Raw genomic sequence first — 17,606 nt, forward strand, 5'->3', positions numbered from 1 at the left:
AACTGAGAGGTGATGGGAGCTATGTTGCTGCCATACTGTTGAGCACAGCTCCATGTGGGGTCTCTACAAATAGCATTTAATGGCAGTGTGAAAGTGGAGCTACACCCGCACAGTGCAAACTGGCAGGTGCACTGAATACCAGGAAGCTGCTCTGCTGTCACTCCGCATGAGGGAAGAGGTTTCCATCTGTAGAGCAGCAACTGGGCTTAGACAGAGCCAAAATCAGGATATACTGGCTGGTAGCATCACAGATGGCTTACCACCATGTTCCCAAAGAGGTTGAGCAAAAGTTAATGAAGAGTGCTAACTAATGACCATCAGCAGGTACTGCAAACACAGTAGAAACTGGTAGTGAGCAAATAAGTGTGGTGTGGTTTTTTTTTTTTTTTTTTTTTTCTCCCTTGGAAGTTTGTAAAAAATTATTTTTGGAATTGCAAGCAAGAGTGAAAATCAGAATAAGATGAAGATGTATGGAGGCTGATCCTCATTCACAAACTTTAGCCAAGTTTGGCAGCAGATAAGTTTTGCCTGTTTTAGTGGCTCTAGTGTAAATAGCTTGTCCAGTACCCTCCTAAGGCACATTGCCCAAAAATGAAAGTTGTTTAAAGCGAAAGTGCCTGACTGCACAAGGCAAGGGGAAGAAGCAGGATTCTTACATTACAGTGCAGCGCCTCTTGGCATTAGTATAGGCAGATTATTCAATCATTTTTGTGCAGCTGGTGCCATTGTGTCAGGATTGTAGTTATATCAGTAGTTGAGCTGTAACCTCCATTTGCAGCATTCTTGTCTTTATATAGGAAATAGCCCATGTGATCCACTTAAAGGGTGCAGCAAGATATCATCTGATGTTTGTGGAAGGGGGAATTCCACTAGATGTGCCCACAGAGTCTTTGGCTGTAACATTACCTATATCATCGCAGGAAGCAGCAAAAGGAGGTAATGTGCTGCCACTTGGATTTTATTGAAAAATAATGAATGATAAGACATAGGCTTATTCCTCATTCTTTACTTCAAGAAAAAGTAAATTGAGGATAATTTTTCCAGAATCAGAATGAATAAGTATTATAGTATAGCCTGTAATCACAACATTAAAAAAATGCAGAAAACTTTCTCCTAAGGAAAGATTTTCTCTAAATTTTAATACAGTCCTCTCTTAATGAAGATCATCTGTCTTTGCAACTTACCTTGCAAAAGGCTACTATAAATCCAATAATACTACAAAGAATTACACTTTATTTTCTTTCTGCTACTTCTCTGACTTGCATTAAATGTTTCTAAAATTATCTCACATATATTAACATATTCAGGACTCTCCTGATTATACTGTTATGAATTCAGAAATAGACACACTTTCAGGACTTGGAATTTATCCTCATTATTTAACTTCTGTGGACAGGATCTATGTTCAGAGACAGTATGTAAACAACACCTAGTTACTAAGGTATACAGGAGTACAAGCACACATAATACACAATTAGGAATACAGCACTCACAGAATGTATGTGCCATGAGGCTGGAAGATAAGCATGAAACCTAAAAGCAATTTATAGTTTGCAACTGCAAATCATGAAAAACCTCCTTTGCTTAATTCTTCACTAACTTTGTAAGTTAAACTAATATCTTTATCTATGCCAGGTAATGAATTTGCCAAAACATCACCTTTGCTTTGAACCATCTTGATGTAACTTATGCCATTCCAGACTGATAATCCTTCAGTTTTGACTGTTCTAAAGTTTACTTGATTCATATCTCTTTAGAGCTGCAAGAACCGGTAAAGTCCATTCTCCTGATCCTGGAGTACATCGAGGGAGAGAGTTCTGTAGTGCCAGCAATGACAGAACTGAAAGTTGGAGCTATACGGACAGCTCAGTTTTCATCCAAGAAGGTGAAGAAAAGTGCAGGTTTATGTCAGACACTGTTAGGAACACTGACACAGTACAAATGGCTACTAGTTCCTCCTGTCAAAACTGAGCATTAGGAACTCTAAAATTAAAAAAAAACAACTTTCATGTTTTCTGCTAAGCTTTACATTATAAAAGCATCAGTGTTTGGAAAGAGAAAAAAATTATTTTCCACACATTAACAAGAGGAATCAGCATTATTAGCATTAATACATAGTATTAAAAGTAAGCAACAAATTAATTTAACAGAGTCTTTCCCTAATTCTTAAATACAGAAGTTTGAACACTGAACTGAATTACAGCTCTGATCATTGTAACCTAATGCTTTAATTGATATTTGAGGTCTGTTGTTTTTTAAAAAAAAATTTTTACCTCAATTTGACTTGTAATTAATGGCATTGTTTGTTCAATGATAAAACAGATTGCRTTCCCAGAAAATTAAATTTCATGTAAAGAGTACATTTTTCTTAAAAAAAATCATAAAATTCTCTATGTTCTCTCATTTTAATGTAGTATTTCATGACAACTAGACACAGTGAACAAGATGGATGTTTGCAGCTTCAAAGGGCAGAAGCCATTTGGCAAGCGATAGGCAAAGTTATATAGCATTTGGGCAGTGCAGCCTTTAAACAAAGTCATTGTGTATGAAGGGGTTGAACTGTCCTAGTGAGGGTACGTTGTATGTGTGTTTCTCTATTAGAACGTGGAGTTCAGTTTTGATAACCTGCCACTTCTGCAGCAGAAGGGATTCACCATTGAATCTACAAAGGGAACAGTTGATCGTGGTCAAGTAAAATGCATCAGTGTTTCTTGGGTGCCACCTGCTGACTTTCATGTAAGTTACAGTTGCCAAGGCATGTTTTTAAACTGGAAGTGAATGTGTGACAGCGGTATTTTCATGACTTGAAGGAGCAACGCAAAAGCCGATCTTCAAGATGTCAGCAGTGTGGGCTGCTTTGACACATTAGGATGACAGAACATGTGTAGTTACCAAAGGGAGTATAGGCTGGTAAACACTAGTGTGGGAATAAAAGACAGGAATCATGTATAAGTTGGAGGCTTGYTATCTCACCTCAGACTTCCAGTCTTCTGTGTGATGAGAAGAATGAGCACAGTAACTTGCTTACAGGACTTACAGGACTTAACCTCTCACATGTCATTGTATTATATAGTACCAAAAGACCAAAACATGGCTGCTGCTGTTAAATAAAAGGCACTGCTTTGATCACGTTGATGAAAAATGAGCTATTTAATGTCCCCTATGCAGTAGTTTGCAAGGAAACCCGCAATACTGCTGACAGAGCTAAGTACATGGATCATTCTGTTAGTGTTCACACTTCTTTTGTTGGCTCCCTTTTATTTTGGTATATTTTTCTCCACGAGGATTCGGTGGGGTCTGTTTGGCTTCCACTTTATGAACTGCTCTATGAACCCTATTTCCCTGGCTGCTTCTGCCATTTTTTATATTGCAGAGTTTTGGTATGAGTTCCAACTGAGTACAGGACTGGGATTGCCCCTCCTGATTCATCTTCATGAGTATTCATGGTGATTCAAAGAACTCTATCTCCCACACTTTGTCTTGAGCTGTGTGTGGGAATGGCAGAATGAGTGGCTTGTTCCAAAATTAAAAGGCTTCTGTCATCATGTGCAGAAGGCACTAGTGTTCCTGGGATGACATATGAGATTGACTCAGTGCCTTTTGGTAACCAGAACTGGTTGTTGCACAAGGTTTTGCACTAACTCATGGCTAACAGCCTTTGTTTCTTTCCTGACCTTCCCTGCGACATACTGTGTCAGTGCCGTGCCCAGTTGTTGTTATGGTTGTAACCTGGTGACAATATCAGTATCACTCTGGAGATGGAATGCTTAGTCATTACAACTTATCACAATATGAGCATTCTGTGAAGATATGAAAGACTTAAGTGGGAAGAGAGGTTATCTATAACTGGTACATCTTACAACTGTGATGAAAAATACACTGTTTAGAACTGGATCAACTAACTTGTTCTATATACAAAAGAAACAGGATAGCTTCATATGTGTATTATTTTTTGTAGGCTGATAGTCCTCAGATTGTGACAACCCTACTGACATTAAAAGGTGACATTAAGGAATCCTATCAAATCTTCTTCATGGCAAAAGTTGCATCTGCATGTACTCCCACTAAGCAAGGAAAAGAAGTTACATGGAAAGGAAGATGATGGAAGCTTATATTATTGGCAAACCATTGGATCTCAGTTGGAAAATGGAAGATTGTGAGATTGTTGCAAGTATGTGACTGGGGTAGGGAGGCAGGAAGGAAGGTAATGTAATATTTCTGCTTTTCTCTACAAAATTGTGTATGAACTCTGGCTCCACTAGTTTTACTTTCAAGCTGATTCTGTGACACTAACCTCATGGTAGAAGGAGGAATTAACATGGGGAAGGGGGGCTAAGTAGATACATCTGCTGTTAATCACAGTGCCTTCCAAAGGCAGGCATTCCTTCAAGAAGTGTATCTGTTTTTACTTCTAGAAGTGTGAGTTTCAAACAATGTATTTTTTTTTCCAACTTCAGATGCATTTTAACAGATGTGGAAAATACTTGTTTTTTTCTGTTATGTTTAAGATTGGAATAAACCTTTTCATTCAAGTCTCCTCTAAATCCTRTTGGAAGTCATTTTTATAATATACTCTGAAGTCCTCCTGATGACATATCAACAAGGAAATAGTGACCATGCTGGTAACTGAATCACACAGTTTTGTTAGACACTTGCCATTTAGCATGGCTGTCCAAGAGCTCTATATTTCTACATTTGTTTTCCTCTGAATTCTGACTTGTTTTTTTTTTTCTAGCTATTGGAGGAGTTGGAGTTCTCCATAGGTATAACTTCTATCAGAGAGCAGTAGCCGTTTCAGGGAAGAGAAAAGTACAGAGCCAGCACAATACAGGGAAGGAAGGCAGCAGAAACTGAAAAGCACAGATGATCCGTTAAATCTTATGTCACTCTCTTTCACAGATTATAGTAAGTCTGTGGCAAAATACCCTGACCACCATTCCAAAGGCTTATTGCCATTTGGTGCCATGTAGATGTTAAAATTGCTCACTTAGATTATGCAGTAAGAAAATAAAAACAGTGAGACCATTTGTAAATATCACTAAGGTAAAGGGGTCAAGTTAATCACAGTGCAGGAAAGAGAAGTAAAGCAATGGTCACAAGAAGTATTTCAACTACTTTCCCACCTATATAGAAGCAGCCTGTATAACACTGATGAAAAAGCTTTTTGTTTTTCAGAGGCAGGGTATGTTGGATTCATTCAGATCTGTTCCCATTTAATAATGGATCAAATGGCTGAGAAGTTACTTGACTTCTGCAGACTCTTGTAACCATATAATGTGCTGAAAATAAACATAACATTTTCTACCAGAAAACAACACACCCATTTTAGGAATCTTCTGCTTTGCAGAAGCCAGGTACAATGAACTTCAACTGCAGATGGGAAAGCATCTGGTGGATTAAAAGAGCAAACAATTTAAAGAACATATGCAAAGACTGTCACTATGTTGAAACACTGTAGAGGTCACTTGTAATGATGAGAAAAAGAGATGGCCTGGTAAATAGTAAGAAGGAGCATCTGCAAGAACTGGGAGATCCAAGCAACAGTAATTCAAGAGAATGACAAGAGGAAAACAATGTTAAACTCACAGTTTAATGAGTTAAAAGCTAAAAGTAAAATGTGAGCCAGAAATCCAGATAAGATTTTTTTTGTTAAGTTGATCTCACACAGATGTGTGTGCACACGCGCGCATCCACCCACCCACCAAAGGAATAATTTTTGCCCTGGAAAATGACATTTGACAAAACCAAAGAATTTTACACAAACATACATTTCACTAAATTTTTTAATATCATTGTTTCACTATTTTTATCTTGGTTTTTTTGAATTAAAACGTATAAAACTTGTATATCATATTAAAGCAGAAGTGAATTGCTTCACAAGACTGATACTATATTTTAAAAACAGAAAGTTCCAACAATATTAGTCTTAAATTTTGGAGTTGTTTTTCTAGATTCAAATGAAGTTTGGGTATGTTAACATTTCTTGCAAAACAGTTTCAAAATTTTAATCTTTCTCTAGTCTCTTCAATGTAACAAAGAGTTTAGCAGTAAGAAAAATGATTTTATTTTAGTGCCACACCTATTAAAGCATAAACATCTAATGATAAACAGTGAAACAATAAGTATGAAATTAACGTAATAGACTGATGAGACAATAGTTTACAGCAAATATTCCTATGTTCTATTGATAATCAAAGTGCAAAAGAGTAATGAGGGTAAGACTCAGGCAGGGCAGTTAAGTTACAAAACTCAAGCCACTTACCTGGATAGATATATTTTTTTCCTCTGGATAAAAAAGAAAAAGAAATCCCTGATGTCTTCATTGCCCCATGGTTCTTTAAACAAATAAGCACTTTCTGAAAGAAGGCAATCATAAGTGTGTATATACAGTCATTAGATGTACCATCTCAAGAATAAAAAGCACTAGAAAAAGCCATGGAGAGGAAGTCTAAGGAATGAGATACTGTTATAAAATGTTTTTCCTTGCACTGAGTTTCTCTCTGGTTGAATACAGGAGAATTCTGGACTATGTAATGCCTCCTTAGTAGTGTGTTCACACCAAACAGCTTGAAAGAGAATGTCATACACCAAGGTCCATTACATACACAGCACTTTATTAGATACGTTTCAGTGCAAAGACAGCTAGCTGGTTACTACTCATTTTATTTTGCATGTTTCTTGCTTAAAAGGAAGAGGAAATACAAATAAGTTACAACTTGTTGTGATAAACAGTTAAATCTCTAACAACAAATAAGGGGCAAAAGAAAATCATATGTTGAGTTGTCAGTTCCCATAAAGGGATTTGCCCGTTTTGATTTATCAGTTTCTAGGAGATTTAGCTTGCCTAATAGCATTGGCCAGTTTTGGCCAATTCTGAAGGAATGATGTTGCAAACCATAAGTCTTTTATGATTGAAGAGTTTCATAAGGAAGGAAAGAGAAACAGAACAAGAGCTCTACTGCACATATCAATAAACCTTTACTACTTATAATGCTGTAAGAAAAATTGGTGACTTAATACCATGTCATGCTTGTTCAGGTTGTTGGATGCAGTTTAAATTCACTTCCTTTAAACAAAGACTTTCTAGCATATGAAGCAGAATGAAAAAGGGTTTCAAAGGAGTCTTTTGAATAACAGCAGTTCTGGTTTTGTGCAGTGACTCATGTGCCAGTCACTGGCAGGAGCTGAAAGGATAACTCAGAGCACAAATTTAAAGCTGGAGTGAGACATCACTGCAGATTTTAGAGCCAACTTTTCTTGGATGTGATTTGGAACTTGCAACAAGGTATTTTAAAACAGATTGTGCTACTAAACAAAAGACACACAGAGGCTGCTACGCCAGTGTTCATAAGCAACAGCTGGTTTTGGACTGTGAGGGAAAAGGACATAACATGAAAAGAGATAAAAGCAGAGAGAGTATTAACATGAACTTCGGAGCCACATTTAAACATCTCCAAAAGTTAGATACGGGGTTTTAGTGCAGCCCCTCTCCATGGAAAAATGGGGTGGAAAAGAGATTAGGGGATTAATTAAGGAAATTAAGAGCCACTATTTGAGGTTGTTGAACATCCACACTAGAGAAGCAGCAAGATTTAACTCTTTTGGGAAAAAAATATTACTCTCAGCACTCTGAAATAAGAAAGCACACAATAAGCATTTTTTACAGACTATCAGCTTGCCTTCCTTGGAAAAAAAGTGACTAGAGGGTGCAGTAGATGATGGAGGGTGAAGGGAAGAGTCCGTGGTCCTAAGTTAAATCATTATGGATTGATACACTGTTATCATTTGATAAACATCTGGCTCTCTTTATCTTTTGTAAAGGTCTAAGCATTCATTTTGTTCATTATCACCTGAATTGATTAAAATAACAAGGAATAAAATACCACTGCATGACCAAAATTTAAATGAGAAAAAAAATTAACAAAAAAGCCAAATTAAAAATCATTAAACCAATCAGAAGCAGCATAGCAAAGATACGTTTCAAACAAATTGAGTATCGCTAGCATAATTCTGCATCAAATACTTAAATTCTCAATTAGGATCTGGCATTCAAATCCTTCCACAGCTGAATCCCTTAGGCTATCTAAGTATCCCTTAATTCTTTTTGGATGCAGCACTAACTGAGCAATGTAAGATTTCAGACTCTCATCCAAAGACCAAATCTTGGAATTGTTTCACAGCTTTCAGTGGGAATAAAGTATATTGTGTTTGTGAGTTAGCATTCAATGTTTTAGACTCAGTTAAGAAGTTTAGAAACTGATACGGTAAACAAAATATGTATAATCCTGGTTAAATAACATAAAATGTTTCATGATAGGTCCAATAGCATGTGCAAGGGACTGGAAACTAGAATTTGGGATTATAACCATGGATTTATCACCCACCTTCCTCCATTAAATTGGGCGTGTGCCTCAGTTTCCACAACTGTGAAATTATGATATACGTAGAGATACTGCTTTTGTCTTGTCTTATTATCTTAGTCCAGATTAAGACAGGATTCTAAATGAATTTAAAGTGGAATAATGATACTTCTGCTTTTTGTGATGTACTTCATTATTTATGAGTTACATTCAATACAATAAGCAATACTGTTATGATTACCAGGCTATCATGAACTGGGTTAAAAGTTTACTCTTTTGCTCAAGTGCTATGGCAGGTGTGAGCTATTTCTGCCAGTTAGTTCATCAGTGAGCAGATGGGTTCATGGAAACAGCCTCACCGTAGGGAACAATTGAAAAGTTCTTGGCTGGATCCAGAAGCTCTTTATGTAAGTGTTAGCCAGGCTAGTAAATAATGAAAGTTTTGTCCTAATTAGTAGTTTTTGATGGAGTATTTCTATAGGATATAGCCTGCCATTTTTTAGTTGTGTTTTTTTTAAGGAAAAGATATATTTCTTCCAGGAGAAAGAAGTAGCATATGAAGGCTGCCTTGCACTTTTTTGTAAGGGTATCAAAACATATACAAACAGGTAAGGAAAAAAAAAATCAAATAGCAACAGTGTTTGTTTCTATCTTATATGCACTCTTGCAGTGTTTTTTTTTTTCTTTGAAATACTTGAAAAATCAGCACTGACAGAGCAATTTCACAGAATTGCAATATGCAGTTCTACAGCATTGTACTAGTGTAGGTTTTTGTCTCAACCTCCTATGCAAATACATGCACAGTTGCAAAACTGTCTAGTACTCTTTGCGGTCACCTAAAAATATATGATATTCTCTTGTTTTCTCTTGAAGTTAGAAATATCCTCTCCCTCCGCTCCCAACAAGTATTACAGGGGTGCCACAGGAATCAAAGGGGCAAGATAAAGGAAAATAGTAATTGACTTAAAAGGAATGCTATACTCTGTTTCCTGTGGTTCCAAAAATGACAGGAGCTTGCACTGAGATACCATGAAAAACTGAGCCTTGCATAGTAAGCTGTTTATTGCTTCTCTGAAAAACTACAGGGTGGTTGTTACTCCAGTATGAAGACAATGAAATTACAAGAAGTGAAGTGGATGGTTGAATTTAAAGGCAGAGATAGAATAGAATACCAATGAAACACCTGGTTGTTATTCTTTGAATTTGTTCTGCTATTTAAGGCTCTTGCTGCTATGCCTGATCTGTGTGCCATTTAAACTGTAGATTGTGGAAAGAGACAAAAGAAAGGAGGAATTCATTCTCTCTCGAAGTGGCTCTCAGAAGATTCTTTAGCTGAAGTTTTTCCTGTTAGACACCCTGAGGGGCTATACAGGACAAATCAAAAGTGTCTTTCTAGGAAGAAGCCTGTATTATCATGTAGCAGTAGAATGAGACATGAACCCAGGAAGCGGTAGGTTTCTCCAAAAGGGTCATACTCTTTAATGCTCAGATTCTTGGAAAGTCATTTACAACACCGCAAAAGGAGTTCAAAATGATCCCTGTGTGCCATGATAAAGTTAATACTCACTGTGTCTTGATTCTAACTTGGTATAGAAAATGCTGGTTGACTCAAATCAAGTTGTGAAACTTCCCAGTGCCATTAAATGGTGATCTCTAGAGCAACACTTAGCCAAAAGATCAGAAAATAAAAGCCTCTTTATGAACAGTCTACCAGAGGTATTCCTTTCTCTGAGTAGGTAACTCCATGCCTGCTTAGTTTAAAAACAAAGCTCTGCTATAACAGAGCTAGAAAAACAGATGAGATTACTGTAACTGGTTTCAGGCTATGAGAATATGGAGTTGTTCAGCTAGTCTTTCAGCTCTTAATGTTTAGAATGAAAACAAAAGATTATGAATGCAATATAGGAAACAATGGCTAGAGTCAAATGAGGATTCTCCCTCTTTCAGATTTTTGGCCGTGCTGTGTCAGCCACTGGTCAAAGATAATGCAGGTTGTTTTTAACCTCATCTTCCATCACTCCTGTAAGCTCTCTTAAGCAAAACTATCTATTTTTGCTGTGTACTTCTTAGTACAAAGAACCCTGATTATAGTTCCTAGCCACTGCTTGTTGCATGTTTTAGTTATCTTCTGGAAACACAAACGGTCCCAAAATATGCATAACATCTGTTATTTATTTCTGGGAATGTTTTCAAAATGAACATACAGGATTCTTCTACAATAACAGCCTTTAAAAACATTGTGATCAATGAGTTCATATTGGCTTGGCTTGGCTTATGAGCCATAACTCTGGATTCTCCCAGAGAAGACCTGCAAATCACCAGTTCATTTCCAATATCAAAATGAGCAGTCTGTGATGTGGCCTAGATGTCAATGACTGTAAAGAAGGAAAAAGGCACTGGGAAGCTAAACACAGATTTGCTCCCAAGCATAATTGAAGGGGGAGGTGTCACAACTGAGCAGACTGATACTGAGCAGGACTTTGACAGAAGCCTGTGTACTTTGTTTCTGAAAGGTATGCAGCAGTCATGCAAATTGGAGATGCTTCATTCATTTCAAAGRAGTCCTGCCAATTTAAACATACATTTAGTATATTCCTGATCTTAACAGAACTGCACAATAGTCTGTTTGTCTGACTTAAATGGGAAAGAAGACCTTGTAAAAAGCTTTATATTTTCAGTATTTTTTAAAACATGTATTTTTCACGATGTTTGGGCCTTTCCAAAATGAATTGTTTGCTCTTCAACTACCTGTTTGATCCTGCGTAGTAACAGAAGTTTTCACAAGAAGCTTCTCAGAGCACTTTCTAAAACAGTCCATATCATGAACAAAGGAGGAATTAATGCCCTTCAGACTAAAGGGCTTGATATGCCACCTGTATATGATTGGTACCTGAGCTGCGCAGGAAAAAACTCTAATGCRTTTAGTGAGAAATATTCCAGATATAGATTTAATTTAGGTTTAAAAAACTATCCTTACACTGAACTTGAATGCCTTTACACTTGTCTTACTCTTTTGATTAGTACAAACATGAATCAGAACCTCTGATGCATTGTTATTGTCTCAGCTGCCAAAGACCTGCACATCCTTTCAATCTGCTAAGAGATGAGAAGAACTTGACAAATGCTCATTAATCTCCTTTGTCCCTCCTCTTCCATAAAACCACCGTAATGGAGGGAATTGGAGGAGAGCACTCAGATTTCTAACAGAAAACAACGGAATATCTAAACTGGTATTAGAACTAGAAATGGAGTATCCCAAATCATTCCAGCTTGCTTATTCCAAGTTTTTGAACCTTACCTTCAGGGCTGGAGCGAGCTCTAAGTGCAAACCACAGTGTGGTGCCTGTTAGTCTATTCATTTTAATACCTTAAGTCTCTATGGAGGTGAGACCTAATCAAGGCCAAAGAGTCTTTTTATGATAAAAAGATGGAGGAATAATAAAAAAAACCCTGAAAAATAATGTTGTGAAATGATGTACATCCTTCTATTTAACAATGTTTGAATATCTAAGGCCTACTCTAAACCCACTGAATCTGAGAGACTCGGAATAGCTTCAGTGAGCTCTGGATGAGGCCACTGAGTTGTAGGAAATTGGCAAGTCAAGCACACAGTATTACACTAGTGCATGAGAAACAGAAAGTTAAGCTGACAATAAAGAGCAACTGCCATTGCCCAGTCTAGCTCATTGTCTGTACCAGATGACTTAAAGGTAAACAAAGGATGTAACCAAGTTTTAACTGCATTCTTAAGACTTGATCTTGCAAACACATATGAGTAATTTCACTGACTTGAAATGAGCGTAAGGTTCTGGATTCCACCGGTCAAAGCTTCCATGCTTAATCCTAAAATGTGTATTCAGTCTCTTCAGGGTGAGTGTTGAACCATGAGACTAAGAATAGGCTGTTATTTCTGGAGCACTGAAAATAAGGAAAACTATGCTTGCAATACACCAGCTGATTTAAGAAAACCAATGTTCTGTAAGGCACTTACAGAATAACAAACTTTCAGATTTCCATTTCGCAAAAGAAAAGACTGATGTCTTATCTCAGGCCTGGAAACTAATCATTACATTTGACTTTCTGGGGGCATAGTGGCTGATCCTTCCGGGACTGTTTATTTCCTGCCTCAGTGGATTATCTTCATTCTTTTGGCCTGTGTAGTTCCATGTGCCCAGCTCTTGTGTGAAGCAACACTCAAGCAAATGAGAGAGGCAAGATGTAACGGGGGAAAAAAACAAATTGCCTGATGTGGGAACACAGATCCATTGTAAAACATAACACTGGCATGCAGAGTATGCTTCTTCATCTGGAACGTAAGTAAAATTTAAAAGCAAAAGCACAATTATTCTTTTTTTGCAAAATATAACCCTCAGGTGTTCTACTGTCATTTAACTGAGAATTATCACATTTCACCAAGGGACAGAAAACAGTGGGATCCTTTTCAGAATGAAAGAACCAATCCTCTGATATATTTGCTGCTTGATTTAGCATTTAAATGAAGCTCATCAATCTGTAGAAGAGTAGAGTAACTAGGTTTCCCTTACGAGAATCTGACAGAGCTTGCCTCTTTGATTAAGCTGACTGAAGTGGCAAAGTCAGGGCCTAAATCCTTGTACCCTACACTTGTATGCTGTTTCATCATTGGGACTCTTTACTTGCCTAAATCCCCATGCTTATGGGCCTGGATATTGAGCAAACAAGCCAAGGAGTCAACAATAGATCTGACTTCTAAAACTGAAATAACTAAAATGCATTTTATTTAGATTAACATAGTTACTTTTGCTATATTTTTAATAGATACTGTGCCTCTTTAGAATCTTCATAATGCAATATTGCAACAAGCTGATCAAAGATGTAAACTGTTAGACTAATGAAAACTTAGGAATTCTATTTGGATGCTCCTACCTTAACAATTCTCATGTACAATGGATACATCTTAAAGTAGCTTCTTGATCTCTTTCTCCAATATAGAAAACAGAAAATTGGCTGAGATGACTGACTACTGGAAACAATTTCACTTGCTAATTTAGACACTCCAAGATGAACTAAAAACAGTGAGTTTGTATGTAATTCCTTGAGAATATCAGGTGAAGACAACTGGGAGAGCTATTGTATTCTGCATGAATGGTTTAATGTTGAGTTCACAACTACCAGAAGGTCAAAACAGCAGCTCTAGTCTTCATGCATATTATCTCTTAAAAACAAACAAAAAAAATTCCTGTTCAATAAAAAAACCTAACCTTCCAAAGCAGGTTAGCAACAATCATAGTGCATTCTGTATTGAAATTGYCAGGAGATGCTAAACACAAAATCTTATGTTTCTGTTTCAGTGTTGTAAGACTCTAATAGGAATGGAGCCCACATTGTGAGAATAATATAGAAAATGTACTCTCCAAGTTGTATCTAAGTTTCCCAGGAGATGAAATTTTCTCCTTCCATAACTGCATTTCTGAACACTATGCTTTCACGTTAAGTTTTGTAACTGTAAYAGCTTTTGGATCACCAGACCCAAACTCTCTTGTGCTTTCAGAAAAGTTTGGATCTAAATGCAAACATGTACTTCTTGGTTCAAGTCCAGTTCTAGTTTAAAACTGATTCATGTCTATGTATGATCTTTTTATCCTTAACAGTTTCATCTAGCTTTTTCTCTTCTGCAACAGAAAGGAAGTGAGAGTAAGTGCTAGTGTCATAGACATCTCATTAATAAATGTTCTGCTTGCCCAGTGACTTTAGGATTGCTTCACACTTATGAATGCAGTTTTTCCTAAATGAGCAATGGTCCCATGACCCTGGGTAGTCTGTAGGAATATACTTTAGTCAGTGACACGTGCCATCACTAGGCCCTAACGCACAGTTCTTGAGCCTTATGGAATAACCCTACTAAGTGTTTTCATCTGGAGAATGATCTATTGAACCAGCTACTTCCAAGCTATTTTGTCCACGGTTGCCCTCATCATTCTGGATTTTATTCATGATACTCATAGAATAAACTTCTGGCAAGCCAAGTCCAAGTGTGTTCTCCTCCTGTTGCATGAAAATATCAGAAAGAATCCTTGTATTATGTCCCATTCTCATTACTGGAGATTTGTGTGCATGTGCACGAGTACACCCCCACCCCTCTCTTTGAGAAAGTCAGGGACCCTAAGAGATGTCCAAATGCTGTTCGTCTGATCAATCTTCCCTTTACTCCCCGATTAAAATCTTCTCTAATCCACTAATTAGTTCCCCTGCTTTTCAGCTCTAATTGTCGTCGTTGTTGTTGTTGTTACTTACCCAGCCATGTATTATGATCATCCCAATTCTAATCATCTCTCATGTTGACTAATACTATCTTTTTTTGCTATGTAACTGAACCCTGCTCTATTAAGAGTGCTTCAAAGGTGTCTGACCTTTAAGTCACCTTCTACATCAAAGCAGAAACAATCCTTGCTTATTCATATGGTGAATATGGTTGACCTTTGGTGTGTGTTTTGTTCTCCTCTGATGCTAAGACTTGTGTAACTCACAGTAAGTCCTAACTACTAAAGGGACTCGGGGAGATTTTTAACTCTATGGGCTACATACGATCCTACTAAAATAGCTAGACTTCGCCCTGAAGAGAACGCAGGAAAGCTGTCATTTACAGATGTGCAAAATCACTGTTAATGATCACTCTAATCACAGTAACAAAACATTTCTCTATGTGAAATTTCCACCAAATGTTATCTATGCCAAGGGTTTAGGTTAACAATTTTTAAGACAACAATGACATGCAAGTATTTTAATCAAATTTCTAAATTTGAAATGTTGAACATGGTTAAAATATTTTTGGAGAAAGCCCATTTTCAGGGAGCAGCCAATACCTTTTTTTACTCATGTTCTGAAATGCAGTTGTTCCATGTGTCTTAAATAGACTAATTTTAAAAAAAGGAAATGATCTGCTTTTGCAGACCTTTGTTTCTTCTTGATTCTTCTTTTTCATACCTAATTTCTCAYTCCTTTTCCATGACTCCTGCAAAAATCTCTCTGACACTACATAGGCACAAGGTGTGCGTTCAGTTACTAGCATACCTGATAATTACCTTCTCTTAAGGAAAGCAATGGGTAGCAGTCCAAAACTGCTTCGGGGAAACCTCTGAAAGTTGAATTTTCTGCATTCCGGCTCCCTTTGTATCACCTTCCTAACCTCAAGGCTTCCTCTGTSATTCCTCGAGCTGGAGGGCCTCTGCTTATGCACAGAGTGAAGGACGTAGGATAGTCTGCCCTCAGGCTCCACCGAAAAACAGTTGCGCGCTGCAATGAGCTGCCGTGGCACCGAGGGGACCTTAGAGCTAATGAGAGAGGGCTGGAGGCCGGAGAGTCTCTTTTTGCAGAGCTCCGCTTGCCACGCAAGGGACACCGTGCGCTAGCGGGAAGCCTGCGCGGCGCTAGGGCCCGGGCGCGGCGAGGAAGTGGGGCGGCCGTGCCCGCGGAAGGCTGACACGGCCGGGGCGCTGCCGCGCCCCCCGCTCCGAGAGCGGTGCCAGCGCCGACCCCGCTTCGCTTCGCGGGCGACCTCCGCCCCGCCTCCCGCCAGTTGTGCGAGCACTTGTCCCGCCACCCTCCTCGCCCGCCGAGCACAAGCCCCGCGGCGGGGCTGGGGCTGCACCGCCCCGTCAGGGCGGGCACTGGGGCTGGCGGGATAGACACTGCCCGCGGAGCGGGGGGGAGCTTCGTTGTCCCCCGTGCGCCCCGCTGAGCGCCTGTCGGCGAGCAGGGGTTGGCAGTGCGCTGGGGTGTGCTTTCGCGGGCGGCGGGCCGAGCCGCCGGGCGGTCTGAGCGCAGGAGCGCGGCGGGGCATGACCGGTGTGCGGTGGCGCGGGGCGCTCTGGGCGCTGCTGGCCGCGCTGCAGGTGCGCGGGCGCGGAGGGGCGGTGGGTCCTGCCTTGCGGGCGCCTTCTCCCAGGCGGGAGCGCGCACTGTACGCGCCCCTGCCCTCGACTCCGCCGCTGGGCGACGGCATCGTTCTGCTCAGTCAGGGCACGCTGAGTGATAATTTACGATTTTTTTAATCCATCTGTCTTCTCCAGAGATAGCTCCAGGCGCAGAGTGCGGATTTTGATTCTCATGAAGATATGGGTGTTCCCTCTTTACAGGTTGGGCGTTTTGTTAGATGGTACGGAAGATCGTTTGTCATTGAAGAAACTCCATTGGGTTCTCCTTGTTTCCAGCGTGACGATCTGTAACTTGCTGCAGCACCGTCGGCGGCTGTGGCCGCCACGTGTAGCGGCCGTTGAAAACTCACACGCTGGACTCGGCTAAGCAGATGCATCAGACAAACTAAGTGCTTTACTTTCGGTCGTCTGCTTATCCGATTCTTTTTTTCCTTTGCTAGGCATCACTCTGTTCTTCTGCGAATAATTGCGAGAACTGTGATCAGTGAGTAATCAAAATTTTTCAAATATCTGCTTCTGCATCTGTTCCCATCGTGATCAAATGACATTAGTAGATCAGAATGTAGACTTACTTGTAGCCGTCTGTTTGCTGCTACTATTTTTTTTCTCCAAGATCTTTACCARCTTGCAAATTTGACTTGGCTGGCCTTGCTTGCTAAACTGAGGTGAATGATTCTGTCTTTCAAAATGATTCTGCAACATCATCTTCTGAAAAGTCATTTTGCAAATTGTCTTCTTTGACCAAAAGGATTGCTCTGTTACATCAAATCCATTGCATGCAATTCACTAATTATAATACGGTTGTGGCAGCTGCTCTTCTGCATGTATTAGAAGCTGTTCTCTTTTTTGGTACTGTAAGTAGATCTGAATAAGACAATTCTAGTTGTACTGGAGCCATGGAAAAAGTAATTTAAAAGTAACTGAGAGAGGTAGGAAGTTGTCTTAGGCTGGCATTTTCAGACAGGCTTAGGGCACTAGGGATCTACACTCTGTTAACTTCAAACAATTATTTCATAGGTCTTTTGAAAATCCAGCATGGGTAGTTCTCCCTCATAAAGGACAGTAAAGTGCCACTACTTTGTAAAAAAACATTTATTCACTCAGAACTGAGTTTTTACAGGAGAATTTGCATGTTCTCAGCTGTAATAATGTTACAACTATAAAGAAATGTCCTTTGAAACTAAATCTAGAGGGGCTTTGCTCCATTTTCTTATTGATTGCTTTCCTTTTTTCACCTCATAAATTACATGAAATTTATTTCCTGTCATAGATTAACAGCATAGATATTTAAATCAGTGAGTTATCTACCTTCCTTCACAGATGCCCTCAGAAC

The 17,606-nt window shown here is 39.0% G+C and overlaps 1 protein-coding gene across 1 annotated transcript in view; it reads left to right on the forward strand.

Annotated features, from left to right (window-relative positions):
- CFAP74 (cilia and flagella associated protein 74) overlaps nucleotides 1-4,102 on the forward strand; it is a 50,427-nt gene extending 46,325 nt beyond the window's left edge. The window contains 4 exon segments of the mRNA XM_026085445.1: nucleotides 798-936; nucleotides 1,758-1,885; nucleotides 2,602-2,736; nucleotides 3,959-4,102. Coding sequence (XP_025941230.1) covers nucleotides 798-936; nucleotides 1,758-1,885; nucleotides 2,602-2,736; nucleotides 3,959-4,102 — 546 coding nt within the window.
- The last annotated feature ends 13,504 nt before the right edge of the window (nucleotides 4,103-17,606 follow it).

This window comes from Apteryx rowi, unplaced genomic scaffold (genome assembly GCF_003343035.1).
Source record: "Apteryx rowi isolate R43461 unplaced genomic scaffold, aptRow1 scaffold_67, whole genome shotgun sequence".
In the NCBI taxonomy this organism is placed as follows: domain Eukaryota; kingdom Metazoa; phylum Chordata; class Aves; order Apterygiformes; family Apterygidae; genus Apteryx; species Apteryx rowi.